Source organism: Dama dama, chromosome 26 (assembly GCF_033118175.1).
Source record: "Dama dama isolate Ldn47 chromosome 26, ASM3311817v1, whole genome shotgun sequence".
Taxonomy (NCBI): Eukaryota; Metazoa; Chordata; class Mammalia; order Artiodactyla; family Cervidae; genus Dama; species Dama dama.
Genome location: NC_083706.1, coordinates 52,066,704 through 52,093,194, shown reverse-complemented (window position 1 = coordinate 52,093,194; position 26,491 = coordinate 52,066,704). Strand labels below are relative to the sequence as shown.

The window sequence follows — 26,491 nt, the reverse complement described above, 5'->3', positions numbered from 1 at the left end:
ACAAAGTGCAAGACACATGAGATTTGGTAATGGATTTACTGCTTTTCTCAGGGACTATTTACTCATAGATACTTTGGTTTAGAATAGACAATCTGTGAAATATATTTCTCTGTGGATTCTGTTCTAAGTAAAAACCACAAAAGGAAGGTAGCTAGCCATGATCTAGCCCATATTCATTATTTTATTTGGCATTTATTATATAATCATATTTTTTCTATTCTGTGCTATAACAATTTGAATTAATTTGAATTGCTTTAGAAAGATACTTCTGAAATATAAATTATTTATATAACAATTATTATTTATAATAAATCAATTCACATCCTTTTCCCTATATGATAGTAACTTTGGTAAATAAGCAAATTCATGGACAATAATATCTTAAATTTTTGTTTAGGTTATGATTCTTAAATGTATATGGAAGACTTAAAAGTAAATCTCTGACCATAACACTTCTCTATGTCAGACTAACTGAATTATCTTAAACTTGCTTCAGAGTTGTTGTATCCCAAATATTAAATCTAAATGTCTTTTGCCTCACTTTCTAGGTCCTATAAAATCAATAGTCATCCTATGTATTAAACTTTGGTGTGCTTCGCACCCATAACATGGTCACTGTTTGCTGATCAATAATGAGTCTGCACTGCCCCCCTACCTCTATTGTCAGCATAACAGCTGGATTTTTAATTCTTATTAAGGGAGCAGAAGCAAAACCAATACATCTTCCTGAATCCTCTATTTAAAATCTCATTTTAAGGACTTAAATACAAAATACACACACTGAAATACAAATACATATTTTTCAGAAAATAAAATAATTAAAATACTACAGACAGATTCTGGTAGTCTAGATCCCTCGAGTAAGTAGGAGTAAAAGTTGTGACCCCTGGTTAGGTCATTTTCAGAACTCCAAAGCAGGAATTGGCTAGGTCCTCTGACATGATTGCTGCTGATGCTGCTGCTAAGTCACTTCAGTCGTGTCCGACTCTGTGTGATCCCATAGAGGGCAGCCCACCAGGCTCCCCCGTCCCTGGGATTCTCCAGGCAAGAACACTGGAGTGGGTTGCCATTTCCTTCTCCAGTGCATGAAAGTGAAAAGTGAAAGTGAAGTTACTCAGTCGTGTCCGACTCTTCCCGACCCCAAGGACTGCAGCCTACCAGACTCCTCCGTCCACGGGATTTTCCAGGCAAGAGTACTGGAGTGGGGTGCCATTGCCTTGTCCTTCTGACATGATTGAAGTGAAGTGAAGTCGCTCAGTCGTGTCTGACTCTTTGTGACCCCGTGGTCTGTAGCCCACCGCGGCTCCTCTCTTCATGGGGAGTCACCAGGCAAGCATACTGCAGTGGGTTGCCTTATCCTTCTCCAGGAGATCTTCCCAACCCAGGGATCGCACCCAGGTCTCCCGCATTGCAGGAGGATTCTTTACCAGCTGAGCCACGAGGGAAGCCCAAGAATACTGGAGTGGGTAGCCTATCCCTTCTCCAGGGGATCTTCCCAAGCCAGGAGTCAAACTGGGGTTCTCCTGCATTGCAGGCGGATCAGCTGAGGTATGAGGGAAGCCCTTTGAACCTCTAGTAAACAATAAAACAATGCCTGACACAATTAGAACAGTTAAATTGAAAATCTGGAAGGTGGACCCAGAAATCAGGTGATTATAGGCACGCAAGTGGCTCAGTGATAAAGACTCCGCCTGGCAATACAGGAGACCTGGGTTTGATCACTGGGTCAGGAAGATCCCCTGGAGAAGGGAATGGCAACCCACTCCAGTATTCCTGCCTGGAGAATCCTATGGACAGAGGAGGCTGGGGGTACAGTCCATGGGGTTACAAAGCGCTGGACATGACTCAGCACACACACACACACACACACACACACACACACACACACACACGTGTAATTACAATTTGCAATCTGTGAACCACAGCCTTAGATGTTTCCAATCCATTTATAAAATGTATTATGAATGTGTATCAGAGGCACTGAGAGATTGATCCCTTCAACACACTGCAGGTGGGGAAGGTGGACGGCAGGCAGGGCTGGTGTACTTAGAAGCCCCAGGCCGCTGCCTCGGGCTGTAAAGAGCAGCACAGATGCAGTCAAGCCTTGCTCCAGGGGTTCACATCAACCCTCCATCAGGGTCTTCAGGTTCCAAAGACCTCCATTCAGTAATTCTACTTCAGGACTTAATATTTCAAAGAGACATTTCAAAGTACAGGGAAAAAAAATGTTTAGAAATATTAACTTTGTCATTATGTATGACAGCAAAAAACTGAAAGCAACCTGAGTGAATGAATAAAGAAACGATGGCACGTTCAGAGAACAGAATTTCATGAAGTCTTTTAAATGCTCAAGAGGAGTTTGTGATGACATATAAAATATCAGCAAGTTAAAGAGAATCTTCCATGACACAATTTCATGTAAAGTATTATACAAATGATGCAATTTCATATAAAGTATTGTAATTATATATGATACAAACTAAATATGTAAGCTATATAAACACATGTGTATTATGTATTTATACTTTCATAAAGTCATATATACTTTGCTTATACAGTCTATAAAATAGAAACAATTTAAAGAATTTTAGATATATATAAAATGAATAGAATTTACGATATAATTCTTCGGGGAAAAGAAAGCATAAAATAAAGACTGAACACTGAGTGAGCAGGAAGCCAGGTCTGACTGGTCTCAGCCTTTTCCAACTGCCCCTAACTCTTGCCCTCGGTCCCCCTCACCTTTTATAGCTCACCAAACAAGATCCTCTTTGAGAAGCCTTTCCAGACCTAGCCTCTTTCAGGCCATTTGGCTCTCAAGGTCTCATAGCATCACACACTTCCTCTCTGACACTTTACAAAACCAGCAGCTGTCTTGCTCCTGTCATAAAATGAACTGAGAACAACCAGAACTAAAATAAAGTCTACACTCTCCAGAAGGCACTGTGAATTCTGTTCTTGGGTCAAATCAGATCACCAAAACTCTACATACATGTACCATGTGAATTTTATCTCATGCAAAACCCAGTTCCTCAAGGTAGATTTTAATGTCACCTACCCGGCTCTTACTGAACTCATCTGTGAATGAAACTGACCAGTGTATTTCACGTAAGAAATAAAAATGTAGGTATGGTGTGTTGCATGTATTTAAAATGCTACAGGGTGAATTTCTCTGAAAATGTAGAGAAAGGCTGACTGCCCTACAGGGATTGACAGGCTACTTCTTTTGTGATAATGAGACGTGCATAAGGTCCCCCTTCCAGCAACAGACGCCAAGAAACTCAGAAGGAAATTTGAACATCAATCAATAAATATACTGACCCTTATGAATGAAAAATTTGATTCCCCTTTTCTTAAGTTCAAGCTTTCTACTTTAATTACATTTTATTTCATTGTTTCACTATTGTTTCATTTATTTTGTTTCTAATCACTCCGATTTACTTTCAAGGGCTTTTGTCTCAATGTATATGCATCTCATTATAGAGCTATTGAAACTGATTGAGGAAAACATTATAAATAAATACAAAAGAAAGCTGTTAATGATCATCTTTTTTCTCAAAAATGTATATTTTAAAAATAGAAGGGTGAAAGTCACCAATAAGAGAATGAAAAGGAAACTCACCAATGGGGAAACTATACTTAAAATATATGTATTTGACAACTGCTTTATATCATTTGGATTGCCATGTCCTCCTCCAGGCATTATTATATCATTTAGAATAAAATGTGAAGAATAAGAATCATTACAAATAAATACACCAAATAAAGCCAAAAGAAAAACAGACAAAAGTATAGAAAGGCACTTCACAAAAGGGAATCAAATAGCCAATAAATAATTAAAAAGTTTTAAACTCCGTTAGTCAGAGTAAAAATGAATATTAAATCACAATAACATTACATACCCACTAGAATACCTAAAATGCAAAATAAAGAAAACAGCAATTATTGATGATATTATAGAGCAAATGATACTCTTATACAGAGCTAGCCAGGAGGTTAAATTTGAAAAATCAATTTAGAAAACGGCTTTAATATAGTTACTAAAGCAAACATATTCATACCCTAGGATGCAGTAACCTGGACATTCATACACATATTCTCCAAAAATCTATACGAGAAATAAGAATAGAGCTGGAGGTATTATGCTGTCTGATTTCATACTGTACTACAAACCTACAATAATTAAAACAGTACGATACTGGTAAAAACAAAAACACACAGAGACATGGAAAAAAATAGAGTACCCAGAAAAAAACCTATACACTTATGGTCAGTTAATCTACCACAAAGAAAGCAAGATGTACAATGGAGAAAAGACAGTCTCTTCAATAAGTGGTGCTTGGAAAACTGGACAGTTATATGTAAAAAAAAAAAATGAAATTAGAATATTTTCTTCCACATGTACAAAACTTAATTTAAAATGGCTTAAAGACCTAAATATAAGACTGGAAACCATAAAATTCTAGAAGAAAATATAGAAAATGTAACATTTGACATAGGCTTAGCATTATATTTTTGCAAATTTACCCAATTTAAAAATGGGCAGAACTGAAGAGACATTTTTCTGAAGAAGACATGTGTACGGATGTTGACAAGGGACATGAAAAGATGCTCAACATTGTTAATCATCATGAAAATGCAATCAAAACCACAGTGAGATATCATCTTATGCCTGTCAGACTGGTTATCATCTGAAAGACCATAAATAATCAGTGCTGATCAGGAAGTAGAGAAAAGGAAAACTTGTATGCTGTTGGTGAGAATGTAAATTGGTGCAGCCCCTGTGGAAAACTATACAGAGATTCATCAAAAAACTAAATCTAGAAATACCACATGATCCAGCAATTCCATCCCTGGGGATATATCTGAAGGAAACAAAAACACTAACACACTGTGGACAGTGACTGCAGCCATGAAATTAAAAGATGCTTGCTCCTTGGAAGAAAAGCAACAACAAACCTAGGTAGCATATTAAAAAGCAGAGACATCACTTTACTGAAAAATATCCATCTGGTCTGAGCTATAGTTTTTCCAGTGGTCATGTATGGATGTGAGTGTTAGACCATAAAGAAGGCTGAGTGCTGAAGAATTGATGCTTTTGAACTGTGGTGTTGGAGAAGACTCTTGAGAGTCCCTTGGACTGCAAGGAGATCAAACCAGTCTAATGCTAAAGGAAATCAATTCCGAATATTCATTGGAAGGACTGATGCTGAAGTTGAAGCTCCAATAGTTTGGCCACCTGATGCAAACAGCTGACTCATTAGAAAAGACCCCGATGCTGGGAAAGATTGAAGGCAGAAGGAGAAGGGGACGACAAAGTAGAGATGGTTGGGGGCACCACTGATTCAGTGGATAAAAGTTTGCACAAACCCAGGGAGATAGTGAAGGACAGGGAAGCCTGGTGTGCTGCAGTCCATGGGGTCTCAAAAGTTGGACATGACTTAGTGACTGAACAACCCCAATGCTCATAACTGCATTATTACAGTTACCGAGATATGGAAGCAACCTAATTATCCATCAATAGATGAATGGATTTAAAAAATGTTGTAATATATACAAGAGATTACTATTTTTTTAAGTCATGTCTGACTCTTGTGACTTCATGAACGATAGAGTCCACCAGGCTCCTCTGTCCATGGAATTCTCCAGGCAAGAACACCAGAGTAGGTTGCCACTTCCTTCCCCAGGGGATTGTCCCAACCCAGGGACTGAACCCGCTTCTCCTGCACTGGCAGGCAGACTCTTTAAGACTGCGACACCAGAGAAGCCCACAGTATACTACTGAAGTGAAGTCGCTCAGTCGTGTCCAAATCTTTGCGACCCATGGACTGTAGCCTACCAGGTTTCTCCGTCCATGGAATTTTCCAGACAAGAGTGCTGGAGTGGGTTGCCATAATAGACTATTACTCAGCCATAAAAAAAGGATGAAATTTTGCCACTTGAAACAGCATGGATGGATCAGGAACATAACATGCTTAGCAAAATAAGCCAGACAGAGAAAGACAAATGCTGTCTGTTATCACATGGAATATTGTCTGTTACACATGGACTATAAGATATAAAACAAGCTAGCGAATAAAAAAAAGAAACTGACTCACAGATATTGAGAACAAACCAGTCATTACCAGTGGGGAGAAGGAAGGGGAAAATGAGCAAGATAGGAGTAGGAAAGTGAGAGTCACAAGCTACTATGTATAAAATAAGTAAACTACATGGACATACCATACAGCACAGGGAATATAGCCGATATTTTACAGTAGCTATAAATGAAGTATGCTGTTGTTCAGCTGTGTTCAACTCTTTGAGACCCCATGGACTGTAGCATGCCAGTATAATCTTTAAAAATTGTGAATCACTGTGTTGCACATCTGAAACTTATATAAAATGGTACATCAACTATACTTCATTTAAAAAATACTAGAATTTTCCCAGTAGCACTATTTGTGAAAGTCTTAACCTAGAAGTCACAGAAATAGTCACCAACAAACGAATGGATCCATAAATTATGTTATATTCTCCCATGAAAATAATACAAAGAAATGAATATGAAGGATCTATGATCATATGCGTATGATCTATGATCATATCACAACAGTGATCCCATACACCAGACATACAACAAGTGCATACTGTATGATTCCTTGAATATATGCACAAATCTATTGACAACAGTTGGGATAAGATTAACTTGGGCTGTATTTGGGCAGCTAAGCTACTAGAAAGGTCCTGAAGGGGTTCTGTGGTGCTGGTAAGGTATCTTGGTCCGGGTTCTGGCTACACCAGTATGTTTAGTTTAATATTTATCAAGTGATGTGTGTGCATTTCCATTTGCATGTTATGCATCTACCAAAGTCAATAAAAAAGTGATCAAGAGAGGACTGGTCTAAGTTAGAAAAATCTAGTAATACAGCATTCATTCTTTGCCATTTAATAGATGACTCACAACAACAAAAAATTAAATTGTCAGATTTATATGCTAAATGGAAAGAAAAAAGGTCTTCTCTGCCTCCTCATAGGATTGCTAGGAAAGCAAAATAGAATAGAGATGTCTAGCCCTATTATTAAAGCATACACAAAGTCACTACGATTAATATACATACAGCAGTGATAGATCATTCAAATTAAACAGGAAGATTTTTTTATATATATAATTTAGTTTAACTATATGTGAAAGTTAATGTAACTACTGCTGACCAATTTGGAAAAATAAAATAAATTTATACCTTGCTTCTTAAACCAAAATGAATTAAGATGCAGCAAAGCTTTGAAATAAAACATTGAAATTATAAGAGGACTAATGAAAAAAAAAGTTTAAAATTTCCCCATTATCTTAAATAGGAGACACCTTTACTCTTGAGACCCCATATATTGTAGCCTGCCAGGCTCCTCTGTCCGTGGGATTTCCCAGGCAAGAATACTGGAGTGGGTTGCCGTTTCCTTCTCCAGGGTATCTTCCCAACCCAGGACTCCTGCATTGCAGGCAGATTCTTTACCGACTGAACCACCAGGGAAGCCTCCTTTACTAAGCCAAGTCACTTAAACATTTCACAATGGACGTGTATAACGTTAATAAGAAGCTAATTAAAAATGGCATTCTGTGATCTAACCCTATTCTATGGATTTAATTTCATCTCCCACTATTCTTATTTGCTGCCACCAAATTAAATTGCAACTCTTCACTGTCTTGATTATGCTTATGTTGTTCCCTTTGTTCTAACACCCTTCTCCCTACACATCTACACACTCAAATCCCTCCAGTCCTTAGGTAACACGTGATCACTGACTGTGCCACGCACTGTTTTATGTGCTTTACATGTTCTATGCCACTTTAATTATCCATTCACATTCATTATTGTTTTGTAAATAATTCTGCATTCACATATATAGATTACGACTGTCAAAGCATTTGGGCTTGCATAGCCCACATGATCATATATGTCTATGATCAAGCTTGCATTGCTGAAGCACCTCAAAAAACACTGGCAGTCCCCATATACCTCCCTAGGATACAGTTCTGTCAATCTTCTGTGGAAGTGCTCTGGAGTGAAGATTTATTTAATTAGTGAGTGTTGGAAAGAAGGAACTGATGGCAAGTCGTAACACTAGAAAAGTGATTTGTGGGCTGGCTTGTGGAACAAGGAGTTGCATTCACGAAAAGCTATGAATCGGCATGTTATTTTCTGAACAGAAATAAACCTTACGAAAGAAGGGTGTTTTGACTATATGCTTTCCAGGTGACTCAGTGGTAAAGAATCCACCTGCCAATGCAGGAGACGCGGGTTCAATCCCTGGATTGGGAAGATTCCCTGGGCTAGGAAATGGCAATCCACTCTAGTATCCTTGCCTGGGAAATCCCAATTGACTATATAATGCAAAAAGGCCTATACTGCTGAGGATAGAAATGTTGAAATGTAAATACTGGATATGAAGAGGAAAGGTTTTATTTCCTGTACCGCTGAAGTTAGGATATGTAAAGTGTCTTTCTTTTGTCAAGACCCGTCCATTGTTGTTAGTGGTGGCTTTCCTTGGAGTTTTAAGGACTGGGGCTTTGTTTTGCTGATCACAAATCCCCAGAACTGCGCTTTGCAAGATCTTAGGTTTAGAAACAAACAAAATTATCATTTATTGAATGAATGGATGGATGGATGGACAATATTTTCATCTAACAATTATGATTCCCACTAAATGAAGTAAAAGAATGACGCATCCTCCTTAGAAGATCCCCAAGGAGACATTATTATTACACTAAGGGATTTTCCTTAAGTATATGGAGACAAGAAGATAATGTACCTCAAACAAGTTGTTTATAATTAAAGCTGCTTCATAATAAGTTTTTTGTGTTGTTGTTTGAGTCTTGTTACATTTGACAATACTGAAATATTTGATTTTCCAGAATTATAACTTTAGGTGAAAGGCTATGTTTCTAAAAAATAAACACGATTATACATATACTTAAAAAAAAAGAATCTGACCAATTTTATACATGTCTTTGAAGAAAGATAACATTGGAAAAATCATTAAAATTATAATTATATATACTGAGTAGAAGGGAAAAAAGAAATAATTAGCTTGAATGTTATGGTATTCTGTGTTGCTGATAAACTAATCACCTTGGCTCCCACGATCACCTATTTACAAGATATACTCACAAAAGGACTGCAGTTACAACAAGCAGAAAGTTTTAGTCTATTTCTGGGAATAACTATTGCAATGCAACTGACACACATTCCAATAACCAGAATTTCATTTTGTGTAGCAATGTGGAAATCTGGCCTCTGGGTCTAAAGGTAATCTATTTCATTTGCATATTTTAAGGATGTAGTTTAGGAATAATGTATTAAGTTTGCAACATTTATGTGAAACAAATAATGTGACACTGGAAAGCAATGGTATTCATTCAACATATGAGTTGCTACACAGTAAGTCAGATCCTCCCAGAGTGTAAATTACACAAATTTGAAAGCTGCATTTATTACTGAATAAATAAACGAATGGCTGAATTCTCAGCCAGGTGCTTACTCAGTAGTAAAACCTGGTGTAGCACACCACATTTAAAGCCTTTTTTTTTTTAAAAGTCATGCATATGAGACAAGTGCTTGGGCCTGGTGCACTGGGAAGACCCAGAAGAATCGGGTGGAGAGGGAGGTGGGAGGGGGGATCGGGATGGGGAATACATGTAACTCCATGGCTGATTCATGTCAATGTATGACAAAACCCACTGCAATGTTGTGAAGTAATTAGCCTCCAACTAATAAAAATAAATGAAAAAAAAAATCTAAAAAGTCATGCATATACTGAAACCTTCCATGTGCAGTTTAAACTTTTCCCTCCTAATAGTATTGAGAATAATGGATTTTTACTACCACAAAACAATAGAAATGAAATATGAATTGTATTAATAGTCAGAAGTATTTGCATCGAATCTTGCATGTTTTAAAATCAAAGGTTTAAAAGGTCTATTTGGAAACAGACTTCTTATTAAGTTGCTTCTCAGTACTCTAACATGCCTTTTTGTGAGAATCTTGGTAGAAAAAATGCTAGGATATTCTTAAAATGTCTAGGTTGAACTGATGAAATTTCTTACTGTTAATGAGTTTAGGTTCCCAGCTGTACATCAGAAATGTTAAATTTTGCAAGGGAGTTTGATTTCTAAGCCCTCTCCTTCTATGAGTCGCTTTTCTGAGTGGGGCTAGTTTAGGAATCAATAAGTAAAGGGGATCTTTCTTTGTGTATATAGCTGAAGGATAAATTCAGGTGGTCTAGAAACCCTGAGTTATTAGGAAGGTGCTTAGAAACGGGCACAGTTCATCAGTTGCCCCAGACCCCTTCTAACATCCCAGCCTGGACCTCCACACTCTGTTGGGCACCGTCTGCTACTGGCCGAATAAATTGCCATTTTGGGCGAAGACCACCCAGAACATGGGCTCAGAATCCATCCTAGGGCCAGCCAACCTCTGCAACCTGGGGTCCCCTGACTGGGAGCGAGTGCATTCGATTCGGGAAGATCACTTACGACTGAGTTTTTCATCATGGCTTTGACTGTGAAGCCCTCAGAAACCAGGGAGTGAGGCTGGTGCACCGGGAGCGGCTGCTGGGCCAGGAGCTTGGTCCTCGTCGGCAGCTTGGCTGGGCATTTGTTTAAGCTCAGGGTCTCTTTTTCTGCCACCATCTTCCTAGAAAATGTCTTGTTCTCAAACAACGTGTAGTAAAAGAGTCAGTGAGATTTATGGATGTGAGAAGGAGGTCGGGGGAAAAAAATGGAAAAAGGCGCGTTAATGGTAGAAATTCAACCCCTTCGTAGCAGTGGTCGATCCAGATGTTTGGCAGCTCCTAGGTGCGGGGAGTTGAGGGGAGGGGAGGGGCGGGAAGAGGGCAGGGCCGAGGCCAGAGCTGCCACAAGCTTCCAAAGGTAACCCTCCCGGTTGCTAAGCGACGCGTCAACACTGAGGCCGGATGGCCCCGCCTCCCGGTGACGTACACGTTTCCTGGGCCTCAGGCCGGAAGGGCAGGAGGCTGGAGGCGGGCGGCGGGCGGCTACCGACCCGAGGCGGTACTTGACGAGTGAAAACTACGACTCCCAGAAGGCCGCGGGCGGCGTGCCGCTTGCGCGTGCGCGTTCCGAGGGCCGGGCGCCGGGGGAGGAGGGGAGGGGCGTCTCGGACGATTTAACCCCGGAGCGCCGCTCGTGTGAGGCGCAGGCGGGCGCCCGGGTGCGAGTGGGGCCCTGCTCGCCTGGCGGGCCGCGTCCGCCTGCCCAGTGGCCATGATAGGTACGTGGGTACCTGCCAGGTACAGCGTCTCTGCGCCGCCCCGCCAGGCTGGGACCCCCGGGTGCCCGCTGTCAGTGGCCGGTGGCGGTGTCGGCGCTCCCCTCAGCCCGCGCCGCCGGCTCCCCGAGAAGACAAGTGTGTCTGTTCCCCAAGCCCCGCCCGCGCCCGCCTTGCCAGGCTTCCCCCCGGAGACTCCTTCTCCAGGGGGGCCTCTTGAGGAGAAGGCTGCGTCCCGCGGGCCCTGGGCGGGCGCACCGCCCGCTCGAGCGCGGGCGTCCGTGGGGAACCCCCTCTTCCCGCGCCAATTCGGGGCTCCTTGAGGGGTGGGGGACCCACACTGTCCGGGGAACTCTTGAAGGGAAACCGTAGCGAAGCGCTCAACTCTTGAATAGACCGGTACCTGGTGATGGTGCTTGAGGTCAAACGAAATTTCGGCAGGTGTATTTGAACTTCTTACTCTGTTGGATTTTTGTCTTCTAGATAATCTCTTTGGAGGTCTGAGATGAAAGAATAATTAATAGTGAATGAGAGCAAGGGTTAAAACTTCCAGCATAATGGATTTACGATTCATTATGCAACAAACAACCTTTTTAAAAAATATATATATAAAAATCTTTATGTATATATATATGCAGAATGATCTAGCTGCATTTTTGTGAATAAAGCTTTGGAAGTGGCTGTTAGAATTGCTTATAAACACTATAGTAAAGAAGACTGGAAGAGTCCACCTTTTCCAGGATTGTTAAGCCAAAAATTAAAGGTTTATCTCTGCAAATTAGTGGAAATGTACGGTGTGATTACAAAACATTGCTCCTTGGGGAGTTCATTATGACAGATTTCCTCTAGACTGTGTGTTAATTGCTTTGGTGAGTTTTTTGGGGGGGCGGGGGGTGTTATTCTTGACTGGATGCCACTTAAAGCACTTTTGATTGCCTCAAGTGCTTGTGAAGTCAACTGTAGTTTTTCCAAGAAGATGGAAGGTGATTTTTAAAAAGTGTGTAAGTTTCTACATACTGATAAACTCTTTTTACATCAGTTATTTATTAGACTAATGTTAAAATCTGCAACGTTCTATCCAACACTAGGAGGAATATGCCAGCTAACTGACACTGTTTGCAACAATGTAAAACCTAAGGGTGTTGTCCAGTTTTTCACTTTTCTAACACGGTGTGGTTTCTGATGAATGGGTTATCTAATTAAGAAAAATATATACGTTTTTGTGAATATTTTGAGCCTTTTTAGGTGACAATTACAAAAGATTCATTTTCTAACACAAATTAAACTGAATCAGAAAAATATGAAGATTTCCAAAATTCACGCTGTCCGTATTTTACAGGAAAAAAATAGTCTACACCTTGTCTTGAAGATAGTTGTACAGATTTTATTTTAATTCAACATAATCTGGTACATGGATAATTCTAAAAGAAATAAATTTACAGTAAAGCTATATAGGGGCTTCCCCAGTGGGACTGGTGGTAAAAAGCCCAACTCCCTGTGCAGGAGATATAAGAGACACAGGTTCTGTCCCTGGCTTGGGAAGATCCCCTGGAGGAGGGCATGGAAACCCACTCCAGTATTCACGCCTGGAGAATCCCATGGACAAAGGAGCCTGGTGGGCAACAGTCCATATGGTCGCAAAGAATTGGATACGACTGAAGCAACCTAGCACACACGAACGCAAAGCTACATAAAGGCAAGAATTTAAGATCTAAAAGTCATCAGTTAATTCTGAATTGTTCTCTAACCGATGATTATATAAATTATTTTGTTAGAATGAGCTATGTTTAGGCAGTTTAGTTTGGGATTTACAGACACGGGAAGGAAGAGTATTATTTTTAGATCTGATGATTAGACATTTATTAATAACTTAGTGCCATGGAGAATATAAGGTGGTGTTTTAAAAGTGTTGTTTCTCATACTCCAGCTATTGTTTTACATGGTGCAAATAAGTATATTATATATAATTCTTAATTATAAATAATTTAATTATTAAATAATTCTGTAAATAATAATAAGTATATTATAAATAATCCATGTTATCTCCCGAGAAAAATACTTTACGTGTGAAAACCATGTGGACAGTGTACAATAAATTATTCTGTACAGCTACTCAACTAGTTGCATTGCCTGTTAGTGGGTATATTGTAATAAATATCTTAACTGCCAATTTTGGACTTGGTTGTGTTGAATAATGCCAAAAGTAAGTAAAAGTGGGAGCAATTGAAGGAAGGTCTTGGAATGATGAGTTTCCTGTTTCTGTTTAAACTTTGGAGCCAGGAAAGGCATTATAGTCTATATCCAGTGATGTACTGAAGATTAAAAATATACATTAATTTATATATGGAGGTGATTTTATTTTTTGTTTAAAGACATGCGTGCTGCTCAGGTGGTGCTCGTGGTAAAGAACCCGCCTGCCAATGCAGGAGACTAAGAGATGTGCTTTAGATCCCTGCGTCAGAAAGAATCCCTGCAGGAGGAAATGGCAACCCACTCCAATATCCTTGCCTGGAGAACCCCATGGACAGAGGAGCCTGGCGGGCTCCATTTCTATTTTATTTTAAATCCCAGCTCATTGTCAAGGAAAACCAGAAATTGCATTTCTTGGTAGAATAAAAGTGAGGGCAATTGATTTCCTCACTACCAATAAAATTATCTTCCTTTACGTTCTCAAAACTCAAAGATTCTTTCTTGGCACAGAGACTGTTTCAAAAGTACTACATGTCCCAGTTAGATTATGATTAATATGTTAAATGCCCTGACTCAGACAGCTACAGAAACAACTTAAGTAGGTGAAAAATTATTATTTTTTGAGAAATATGTAGAGGACTTTAAGATAATATTAACCAGAATAAAAAGCTTAAGAAAATTCAACTAAGAAAAAAATATAAATTTTGACATTTCTCTTAAAATTATATTTCACCCTTTTAAAATTAACAGTGTTTTGTGTTTAAAACTGTTTTAATAGTGACATTTGTGGTATCCTATATGTATGTTGTATTGAACTAAATTTAGGTATTTCAGTAGTATCAGATGTACTCATGTACACCCAGTACAGGAGTGTGTGCGTGCTAAGTCACTTCAGTCGTGTCCGACTCTTTGCTACCCCATGGACTGTAGCCCTCCAGGCTCCTCTGTCCATGGGATTCTCCAGGCAGGAATACTGGAGTGGGTTACCCTGCTGTCCTCCAGGGGATCTTCCTGACCCAGGGCTTGAATCCAGGTCTCCCGTGGATCCTGCATTGCAGGTGGATTCTTTACCACTGAGCCACCGGGGAAACCCTAAAGTACATGGAGATACATATATATAATTATGTTGCCAATATTGAAATTCAAACTCAATGTCTTAAAAATGATTTTTAGTGATCTAAAAAAAAATAATTAGAACAACCTTTTTTGTACTTTGTTTAACTTAACATCTCTTAGAAAACTTATGAATCTGCATGTGCAGATCGACCCTACAGTTATTCCTGTCTAGTATTTAATGGATATCCATAAATTATGTAGATAGTCTCCAATAAATGAGCATACAGCAGGTTTATAGACAGTTGCTGTCATTAGGAGTGTTTGTGTCCATATCATTTTATTTGCGTATGTAAGCTTATATGTAAAGTAAGAATATTACAACCTCTGAGTGGATTTTCTAGTTAAAAGGTTTGTAGAGGGGCTTCCCTGGTGGTCCAGTGGCTAAGACTCCGCATTCCCATCCAGGAGGCCTGGATTCCATCCCTGGTCAGGGAACTAAATCTCACATGCAGCATGCCTCAGTGAAGATCAAGGATCCCATGTGCCACACTGAAACCCACCACAGCCAAATAAATAAATACATATTTAAAAAAGAAAGGTTTGTAGATTTTGAGTTTTGCTAGGTATTTCCAAATTGTTTAAAAGAAATCACCGTGTTTTACACTTCTGTCCACCATAGCAAGGCAGCAAAGAGCTATCCTACTCCTGTGAGCTGAAGAAATTACAAAAAGACATCTTCCCCAGAACTGACCCAGCTCTCCACAGCAAAGCACCTACTGGGTTTGCCCTCTCTCCCTGCCCCGTCCCTGCCCTAAACTTACTGCCTTTAAACAGTGCATGGAGTGCACAACTGTCCGTGTGTCCCTGCCCCCTCCAACAGCATTTGTGCATGTCCACGTTGCCCCCGAGTAGCATAAAATATTTTTGCCTTTCTGATAGATGAGAAACAATATATTTTAATTTTTCAAATGAATTTAAGAAGAAAACCCCTTCACTTCTCACTTTATCGTGCTTTATTTCCATGACAGCACATTCAGTAATTGAGTATCTGCTGTGTGCCCAGTACTGTTCTGGGTGCCAGGGATACATGAGTTAACAACAACAACAAAAATAAACAGAGGAAAAAAGCCATCTTGAATGTACGGTCTAACTGTACTGTTTGACCACAAGTCTGCATGTTAGTTTTAAAGCTTGTATGTGGTGAATTTTAAAGCCTCAGAATTTACATTTAAGTTAAATATACTGTGTATTGTCTCTTGCTCTGCCATTTCAAAAATTTTAGATGAGAAGCAACCCTACATCTCAGGCCCCGACGTAGGCTGACAGCTGTTGATGATGATGTACAATTGTGTCACAAAAGAAGGTCTCCATTTTTGCATAGATTTCTTTTAATTATGTACAGTTCTTCTTTGGGTCCAAAGACTCGAAAATGATAACTCTGTGCCCTTTTCAACTTTGGAACTATTTCTAAGGGTTTTTTGAAGTCTGCATTTTTTTTTTTTTTGAAACCTCCTGGCTTCATTGCTTGAAAATGATTCAGTGAAAGCACTTTGTATTAAGACATGCAAATCCACTTCTACCTCCAAACCTCTTTGAAAAATTCAGAAAAAAAAGTTCTTACTTGATAATGTTTCATATTCATGAAAGCCATTTCAGTGCAGAATACTTTATTCTGTTAGTTTTTATTTTTTTGATCAATGGAAATTCTTACCTGCTGTTTCTTCAGCTGTTAATTGTGGCCCATTGCTTATATAGTGTTTCTGTTTTAATTTGAATTTAATGAGCTCATTTTAAATGCTTCTTTGTAGTAATCTGAATGGCTTCTCTCTTAAGTTTTGTGATATTAAATACATAGATTTATGTTGCAGCTCACCTTCCAGGCTTATTTACTTATATGCTTGGCCCATGTATTGAGACCATCTTAGAACATTTGTATTTTAAAGAGTATTGATGAGTTCTTGATGATTTCCCAAGTTGACTCTTACTGTAAGGTTTGAATAGGATTCCTCATAAAGGATAACATTAGAGACCTTAGCATCAGAGAGAGAAAAATCTCTATATACAGTATATACAAACCTTCCCTGTCCTTTAAACCCTGACCCTTATCAAGTTAGGACAGGAAAATAGTAGTGATTAGGAAACTAATATTAGTGTTCCAGCTGAAACATGTTCTTTGTTTATCCCTGTGATTGATGAATGTACCAGTTAGCCCTACAATTAAATGATTTTTGAAGTTTCAATGTGTAAATAACATCACCTGAGATGAACCCCTCTGCAACTATATAGTCATTTTTTAAGCTTATTGTTCAGAGTAGATTCATTTTCCAGAACATGGGAAGAAAGGAAAGAGACACCCGCGATTCACCTTGTATTGATGACGTGGAGAAAGAGGACGAGGTTTGGGATGTGTGTGTTTCTGAGGGAAACCTTTGCTTTTATCACCCATTTGTACTCCCCCTGGTCTCTCCCCTCATTTTCTTCTTCCCCACGTTCTTTGATTCTGTCAGCGCTCACAGAAGCGGCTGCTGACTAATTAAAGAGGTGAGCTCTTTCCTTGTTTGCCTCTGGGCTTTCCACAGGGCTTGGCTGGTTATACAAGTGCTCCTGAGGGTTGGGTCAGGAATCCTGTGACTAAAGAGACCAGCCCTGCCATGGCTCCTCCCCTGGACCTCTCTCTCTCTCTCTCTCTCTCGGGAGTTGTCTGCAGTAAAACTGAATTACTCGTGGGCCCAGCCTCTGCATTTTGCTTTCAGGGTAATATGGTCCTGATTACTTTTTTTCCCCTTGAGTCAGAGTTTTGGGGAGTGAAGAACCTTGGGCCGGCTTGAGGACAGGGCAGGAGTTAGGCTTACTTGTCTGGAGAAATATAAAGTCTCAGGAATAATAATTCATTCTCTTGGTGTTCTCTCTGCCCTTAACGCTGGCTTGAAGTCCTTTCCAGTTCCCTGGTGAGTCCTCATGCAGTGAGAGGTTCAGATTTAAGCTCAACTGGGGCAGCTTGATCTGAGTTGCTGCCTTTCCGGGATGCTGATCACAAGCAGATGTGGACTGCACACGTCATTGGCATCCACTAAGTCTGGTTATCTGTGTGACACTCTCGAAAGATGTTTTTAAATGATTGCCTGAATTCATAGTGTTGGGTGGGAATTGTATGTGTTTTACTCTGCAGTCAGTTTGGACAGAGTTACATGATATAAACAGGAAGTGATATATAGTGGAGGTCTGACATTTACTTCCTACTCTTGTTCATTGTGGAACTGGTAACATGCCCAGTTAGTGGTAGGTAAGGGAATTTCTTCCTTTATTGTCGTCCTCTCTAGGGTTTTCTTCTTTTCTATTTCGTGTGTGTGTGTGTGTGTGTGTGTATGCATTTGTTTTTGCTTACTGCTTGCAGAGTTTCTTATCAAGTGTATTGATTTTCTTTTTCCCATCAACTTGATTTCAAGAAAGGCATCAAACCATCTTTTTCATAGTGTGTGATGCTAGAGTTTCGCACTGAGTCTGTATCCTCGCCATTATACACCGGCAATTGTTGGGTACTGTGCAGCACTGAAGCATATTTTATAACTCTGCTTTGGAGAGGAGGGATTGAGGGGAAGTTCTAGAATTATTTGTGTTGGGGGTCTAACGTATAAAGAACTTCTCTGTTGAGTCCAGTTATGGTTGTCACAGTTACTCATGTATAAATTTATTAGATATCTCTTCTGACTTCTGTACCCAATTTAATCATTTTATGCTCAGTAGAATACAGGTTATGCCTGTGAAGTTAGAGGAAGGTGGAAATGCCACTTGAGGTCTGGTTTCTGGGATGACATGATTGTTTTTTTGTTCTCAACAAATGATGATAACAGGATGATCAACATTAATGATCTAAGACTGATAAATATTTGCAAATTCTTTGATAGTTAAAAAAGATTTTTTTAAAAATTATTGTAAGAGCTTTCTTACCATAAATGAAAGCTAGAGCATTAGGTGCCATTTATATATGTATAAATCCTGGGATGTGTACCTCAAAATTATTACCTTTGGGTCCTGGGATTTTTTTTTTTAATATGGTTTTCTGTGTTTTTTCAGATCTTCAGCATTAAGCATGTAAGTATTTTGGAAATAGAACAAAATGCAGTAACTGTTACAAACCTAGGCTTAAGGATAGGCAGATGTATCATTGATTAAAATATGTATAGAAGTGATTATACTTTTGTGACAAATTGTCAAGTAAATTAGCCATGGTAGCGTACTTCTAGTAGTTTCAAGTTCTGGTCAAAAAAGCAGTGTTTCCATAAAAACAAATATTGGTACCATAATTTCACTAGGTTTTTTCGATAGTATTGTATACCATTGAGGCATGACTCAATCACTGTATTAGCTTCTTGTTGCTGCTGTAACAAGTTAGCAGGAGTTTGGTGGCTTAAAACAACACAGATGTATTCTCTTACAGTTCTGGAGGTCCTGCGTCCAAAATGAGTTTTAAAGAGCTAAACTCTAGGTGTTAGCAGGCCTTGTTCCTTCTGGAAGCTTCTGTGGCAAGTCCTCTGCCACTTGTCCAGGCTGCTGGCTCCACGACTCCTGGTTGTCTCCCTCTGTCTCTATTCTATGGGTCGTGCCTTCTCTCTCACTGTAGTCAGATCTCCCTTTGTCTTCCTCTTTTAAGAGGGCTGTGGTTACATTTAGGAATCACTAGGATAACCTCCCATCTCAAGATCCTTAATTTAATAGATCCTTTTGCCATACAAGGTCACACTTACAGATTTTAGGAATTAGCATATGGAGACACTGAGGTGGTCTGTCCAGCCTACCACAGTCACCATTAAGGCCTTCACCATTTGAAATCTGGTTTTAAAGTGTCTTCTTATGAACTAAGGATGACCGATACAGGACATTACATTGACAGCTATGTTACTTGGTTTTTCCTTTTCTGGGGTCATTTAGTGGCGATACAATAATGTTACACATGGGGAATCTAGCATTGTGTGAGCGTGTGTGTGTGTGTGTGTGTGTGTCTGTATGTGTGGACTAGTTGATAAAGCTGGCCAACGACATAACTCAGTTTTCAAGGTAGTTTTCCCAGGTGACAAAAGAACACGTGGCCACACTCCAGGACTGAAATGGTGAATTGCATCTGGGTGATTTGCTGTGCCATGCTCTGCTCATTTGGATCCTGTAGAGCAGGGGAAGCTTTGTTATGCTTTTGACAGGAAATATGACTCCATGCAACAGCACATGATCAGGCAAAGCGGGCGCAAATAGGCCTTTTATGTACATTTTGATTTTTGATTCGCCAGTTCACTGTGAATGTTAGACACTCAATGCTCCCGTGTGTTGGATTCATGGGGTTGCAAAGAGTCGGACACGACTGAGTGACTGAACTGAACTGAACTGAACTACCCTTGTAAATAATAACTAATCAGGCTAGGTTGGAAATACACAGAAGTTTTATATAAATCCCAGTAAAGTTATGAAAGGCAAGAAAAGAATCAAACTTAATTTGGTTCATTTTTTAAAAGATGTCTGTGGAATTTGGGTTTCATGAGGCAGTTTCAGCTGAAGTATTTGGAAAATATTCCATTATGCATTGTTAGGAGAAACTCTAAGGGAAGTATGGGATACATATATTAAATAGATGCAGAATTTGATTTATAAGAAATCAAGAGTTCATTTTTACTGGATAAAAGAAGAATATAAATGTTCACATCAACAAACTTTTATTGAGACCCTAAGTTATGACCTGAGACACCTCCGAGTCTCCGTAATGAAGTGAGGAAGCATGATTTCTTGAAGATGCTATGTACTCGGGTAAAGTAATGATCAGCCACAGTGGAACCTATAAAGGAAGCGTGTATTTGTGTGATAAAGCTGGGGGACCTCCAGAGCAGAGGTGGTATTTGAGCTGACCTCAAACCAGAGGGCCTGGGGACTTGGAAGCAGAGTCTGGAGGGGCTGTGCTGCGCAGAGGAAGTGGGATGGACAAGGATAGAGCATAAGAAGGGGGAAGAACAATCAGGGGAGGAAGGGCCTGTTTGGAAAATTCAGGTTTTGTTTCATAAGTAATGAGGAACCATTAGGTCTTAATGTTAAGAATGGGCCTGTTCAGGCTTATTTTTAGAAAGCTTTGGCAGCAGGGTTATGTTGTCTCCCTCATTTACTTTTGACTGACCCAGGAATTACAGCAATAGGGATCCGGTCTGTCCCAGTTTAGTAAAGAGTAGCATGTCTGCAACAAGTGGACACTGTGTTGACTTGTAAGGCCCATTTGGGCAGAGGAAGCAAACAGTTAAAGCTTGCCGTGGTCAGTGGCAGGTGAACATTGCGAGTCAGGCCTCCTCTCTGACAGCAGAAAATAGGAGAACCGGTGGCTGAAAGTGAATAAAATTGACATCAGCCAAATTAAATGGTGTGAGTCCAATGCACCGCTTCCTATGTTGGATCTTTAAGTGATCAGATGATTAGCTATGCCTTGATATAATCAGAATAGACAAACCCTTCCAAAAATCTGTGTTTACAGATTATTTGATGGAATCATTCTCCTGTTGAACTTCGAAGACCTAAATCATTCCATTTTAATGTTATGTGTTTATTTACCTGCCTTATTCTTGAGGAAAGGAGGATGTTTCAATTATATTATGTATGCTTCATACATAGTAAATAATTGTTGAATGAATGAAAGTATGAAGCAGAGGAGAAATGGAGAGCACACTATTGTCTTGTCTCTCATTTTGCCTTCTCCAGTCACCCTTCCTATTTGCCTTGACCATGTTACCTTATTTATCTTGTAGCCCCAAACCCAGCGTAATCTCAATGAGTGTTGAAATGGATGAAAACATTAATAAATAGGGTAGTAACTCTTTTGGTTTTTTACTTTGGTAATGACTAAGTGTATTAAAGCATCTCAAATTCTGAGACAATGGTTCATTAATTTCGAGAGAGAAATTTTAGTCTGTCACATTTTTCTGTGCAAAAAATTGGAGCTTGCACAGGACAATAACTTTTTTTTTTTTTTTACCCTGTCCTTTACTGTTGTTTCTCTTTATTGCTTCTCTAATGCTTGCCCTTAGAGGGAGGCCATTACATTGTTTTAATTCTGGAACGAGCTAGGATTTTAAAGTGGTTACTCTACACAGGATATTTAGGGTATAAATTACATGAATGCATTGTCTCTTTTCCAACCTTTAGCTTTTAGCTTTACAACAAATTTATTTTTGCATCATTGGGGTCTGTATTTACTTGTTTCCTTAATGCAGCTTTTCTCCATGGAATACTCTCAGTAGAAACATATGCTCGAAGCTTCAAAGTAATTACAATATCACTAAAAGCTTCATAATCACATTACTGAACCTAAATGTTAAAAAATTTGATTTTCCTTGATCCAATCATTTCAATTTAATTTTAGGCTACTGCATGATTGATTGAGGAAACCTGGCAGGCCAAAGTCAAGGAGTGTTTATAATGTCTAAAGCCTTGCACACAAAACTACAAGGCAATTTAATTTGAGTGGGAATTCATTTTAATTATTCTGAGGGAGTTTTTAATAGGAAAAATGGATTTGTTTGTGAGCTCTTTGTGTTTGACTGACTCTGAGGTCATCTATACAGGCTTCTACCTAGAGTATTCACTCACCTCCTCCTCAAGTCCACTGGATAGAGACCCTGGATGACACAGAAGTCCTAGTTCTAAAACAAAGAAATGAAGCTGGATTTTTTTTTTTTTTTCAGAATTATTCTAAAGATGTTCTTTCATCTTATTTATGAGATAGGTTTAAAGTTTAACCTTTTTAAAATGTGGGTAGTTCAGTTCCGTTCAGTTGCTCGGTCGTGTCCAATTGTTTGTGACCCTAGGGACTACAGCCCACTAGGCTTCCCTGTCCATCACCAACTCCCGGAGCTTGCTCCAACTCATGTTCATCGAGTTGGTGATGCCATCCAACCATCTCCTCCTCTGTTGTCCCCTTCTCCTCCCACCTTCATTCTTTCCCATCAGCAGGGTCTTTTCCAGTGAGTCAATTCTTCGCATCAAGTGGCCAAAGTATTGGAACTTCAGCTTCAACATCAGTCCTTCCAATGAATATTCAGGACTGATTTCCCCTAGGATTGACTGGTTGGATCTCCTTGCAGTCCAGGGGACTCTCAAGAGTCTTCTCCAACACCACAGTTCAAAAGCATCAATTCTTTGGCATTCAGCTTTCTTTATAGTCCAATTCTCACATCCATACATGACTACTAGAAAAACCATAGCTTTGACTAGATGGACCTTTCTCGGTAAAGTAATGTCTCTGCTTTTTAATATGCTGTCTAGGTTGATCATAGCTTTTCTCCTAAGGAGCAAGTGTCTTTTAATTTCATGGCTCTAGTCACCATCTGCAATGAGTTTGGAGCCCAAGAAAATAAAGTCTGTCACTGCTTCCACTGTTTCCCCATCTATTTCCCATGAAGTGATGGGACCGGATGCCATGATCTTAATTTTTTGAATGTTGAGTTTTAAGCTGCCTTTTTAACTCTCCTCAAAATGTTTGTATCTGTTTATAGTAAGCGAGCACAACTCCAGCAGTGGCTTTGCATCAGGCATTTATTCTGCCTCGGTGTAATTAAGTAACAGCATATGCCAGCAACATCAGTTATCCATGAGAATACAGAACTCTATGAATAAACATATCTACCTTTTCCTCATGGCTCACAGTGGGTGGGCAGAGAAATGGTCATCCATCAAACTCGTGTCTGTGGTTATTCTCAAAAACCATTTATTTTTATTTTTAATGAATTATGGAGAGAAGTGAATATGAAGTTACTTTCTGAAATAATGTGGATTTTCTTAATTTGAAGCACATTTAAAAAATATATATACATTGTAAAGCAGTAAATCTAGAATATTATTGATCATATATGATATGCAGACAGAAGTCTAGAAATTAAACTACTTTTATAACTCTGCTTCTAAATTATTATTTCACCCTCTTTTTCAAGTTGTTCCTTTGCTTTTAACAGAAAGTACTAGATAATAGGGTGCCTGGTGCCTCAGTGATAAAGCATCCACCTGCCAGTGCAGGAGACGTGGGTTTGATCCCTGGGTCGGGAAAATTCCCTGGAGGAGGAAATGACAACCCACCCCAGTGTTCTTGCTTGGAGAATCCCATGGACAGAGGAGCCTAGCAGGCTACAGTCCATGGGGTCGCAAAGAGTCAGATACAACTAAGCAACTGAGCACACACGCAATAATTAATAGACAGGTCTTTGGCACTGTCATACACAAAGCACTAAGTGGAACTTAAATTTTTTTTTTTTTACATTTCTGAAGGTGAATTTTGAACCTTACATACTTTGCTTGTGTAGGAGTTTTGACAATGGAAATTAAAATATTTCTCAACTCTTTTATTCCCCGACTCTTGCAACTTTTCCTGATTTCCCTCCCCATTGTTAATTTATAAATTATGGCCTTAATTTTATAAATAATGGTCTCCTAGCTATTTTTCTGCCTCCATGAGTATAGGCTTATTGTTTGTCAATTGATTGTTGGTACTTTGGAAAATTAGGCTTAGAATAAAAAAAAAATGTGTATATATATTGTTTGTGGCTAGTAGCACTCCTTATTCATTTCCTTCCCCATCTTGGCCATATCTCAATTCTCCCTTCCCCCTAAACTAGACTGTGACTGTCTCATATACTTAATACTTTTCTACTTCACACTGAAGTGCAGTGTGGTGGTATTAATGGTTTCGCTTCATAGGAGTTTTGCTATGGGGAAGTAGAACTGAAGGGTGACATTTTAATTTTATGTTGAGGCCCAATAGGAGAACTCATAGGTTTAGATTCTAGAAGGTACGGAAATGACCCTGGTTTTTACATTCTCATGTTAATAATTTTTTATTGCTTCTTTCAAAGAATCTAGGATGAGTAGCTTCAATACTAGAACATCTACATAAGTTCATACTGGAACATTAAGTGTGGGGATGGTTGCCCTAACTGGGCTTTATATCCAGTATCATGAGTGGTTCTAGCCAGAAATAAGCATGTTGGATCTGGGAATTGATAGTTACTCTCAGTTCAGTTCAGTTCAGTCACTAGGTTGTGTCCATTTCTTTGTGACCCCATGGACTGCAGCATGCCAGGCCTCCCTGTCCATCACCAGCTCCCAGACCTTGCCCAAACTCACGTCCATTGAGTCAGTGATGCCATCCAACCATCTCATCCTCTGTCGTCCCCTTCTCCTCCTGCCCTCAGTCTTTCCCAGCATCAGGGTCTTTTCAAATGAGTCCGTTCTTCACATCAGGTGGCCAAAATACTGGAGTTTCAGCTTCAAAATCAGTCCTTCCAATGAATATTCAGGACTGATTTTCCCTAGGATTGACTGGTTTGATCTCCTTGCAGTCCAAGGAACTCTCAAGAGTCTTCTCAAACACCACAATTCAAAAGCATCAATTCTTCGGCACTCAGGTTTCTTTATAGTCCAACTCTCACATCCATACATGCCTACTAGAAAAACCATAGCCTTGACTAGATGGACCTTTGTTGGCAAAGTAATGTCTCTGCTTTTTAATATGCTGTGTAGATTGATCATAACTTTCCTTCCAACGAGCAAGTGTCTTTTAATTTCATGGCTGCAGTCACCATCTGCAGTGATTTTAGAGCCCTAAAGTCACCCACTGTTTCCCCATCTATTTGCCATGAAGTGATGGGACTGGATGCCATGATCTTAGTTTTCTGAATGTTGAGCTTTAAGCCAACTTTTTCACTCTCCTCTTTCATTTTCATCAAGAGGCTCTTTAGTTCTTCTTCGCTTTCTGCCATAAGGGTGGTGGTATCTGCATATCTGAGGTTATTGATATTTCTCCCAGCAGTCTTGATTCCAGCTTGTGCTTCATCCAGCCCAGCGTTTCTTATGATGTATTCTACGTATAAGCTAAATAAGCAGGGTGACAATATACAGCCTTGACATACTCCTTTTCCTATTTGGAACCAGTCTGTTGTTCCATGTCTAGTTCTAACTGTTGCTTTTTGACCTGCATACAGATTTCTCAAGAGGCACGACAGGCGGTCTGGTATTCCCATCTCTTTCAGAATTTTCTGCAGTTTGTGCTGATCCACAGAGTCAAAGGCTTTGGCTTCGTCAATGAAACAGAAATAGATGTTTTTCTGGAACTCTGTTGCTTTTTCGATGATCCAACGGATGTTGACAATTTGATCTCTGGTTCCTCTACCTTAACCAGCTTAAACATCTGGAAGTTCATGGTTCACATATTGTTGAAGCCCGGCTTGGAGAATTTTGAGCATTACTTGGCTAGCGTGTGAGATGAGTGCAATTGTGTGGTAGTTTGAGCATTCTTTGGCATTTCCTTTCTTTGAGGTTGGAATGAAAACTGACCTTTTCCAATCCTGTGGCCACTGCTGAGTTTTCCAAATTTGCTGGCATATTGAGTGAAGCACTTTCTTTACTTAAAATCTAATAAGTTAGCCAGTTAATGTATCGTGGATGCTGTCAGAAGACAAAAGACTCATGGGTCAGAGACAAAGGCCCTATTATTCATGGCATAGCGAGTTGCATGCATGTTGTGCTATTGGCAACAGCTCCCTTTGCTCAGATATGGCCCAGAGGAATGCCAGGCATGCAGTGGGCTTGCATTGCAGATGATGGCCTGATGACTGTTTATAAAGCTTGAGATGCCCACCGCTATGATGGCGAGCGTAAGTGAGCCTCCTCACTTGTTTTGTTTACTTGGTGCACAGCTGGATTGTCACTAAGGATACAGAAAAGTAAATGTAGTAACAAATCTTGTTAGATTTTTTAGTCTTAAAATATGTGCTCTTGTATTCATCCTGTCTGAACCCATAAATTGATCATTTCTTTGGGTTATTTTCCCCTTCAGGAGGAGAATGTATTACCAAAAAATAGTGATGCTGTTTCTTTAATATAAACAAATTGAAATGGAATATTTGTGGTTTTCTCAAAATGAAGCCAAAGATAACCAAGTGAAACTAAATCTGTTTATTTTA

General features: G+C 39.5%; 2 protein-coding genes across 2 annotated transcripts in view; one reads left to right on the top strand and one right to left on the bottom strand.

The window, feature by feature from the left end:
* The window catches only part of PACRG (parkin coregulated), a 503,822-nt gene extending 493,025 nt beyond the window's left edge, over positions 1–10,797 (bottom strand). Inside the window, exon 1 of the mRNA XM_061130166.1 lies at positions 10,514–10,797. Within this exon, the coding sequence (XP_060986149.1) occupies positions 10,514–10,669 (156 nt within the window). The 5' untranslated portion in view covers positions 10,670–10,797. The remainder of the gene's footprint in view (positions 1–10,513) is intronic.
* Positions 10,798–11,224: 427 nt separating this feature from the next.
* PRKN (parkin RBR E3 ubiquitin protein ligase) overlaps positions 11,225–26,491 on the top strand; it is a 1,218,605-nt gene continuing 1,203,338 nt past the window's right edge. The window contains exon 1 of the mRNA XM_061130058.1: positions 11,225–11,270. The gene's annotated coding sequence lies outside the window, so the exon portion shown is untranslated. The remainder of the gene's footprint in view (positions 11,271–26,491) is intronic.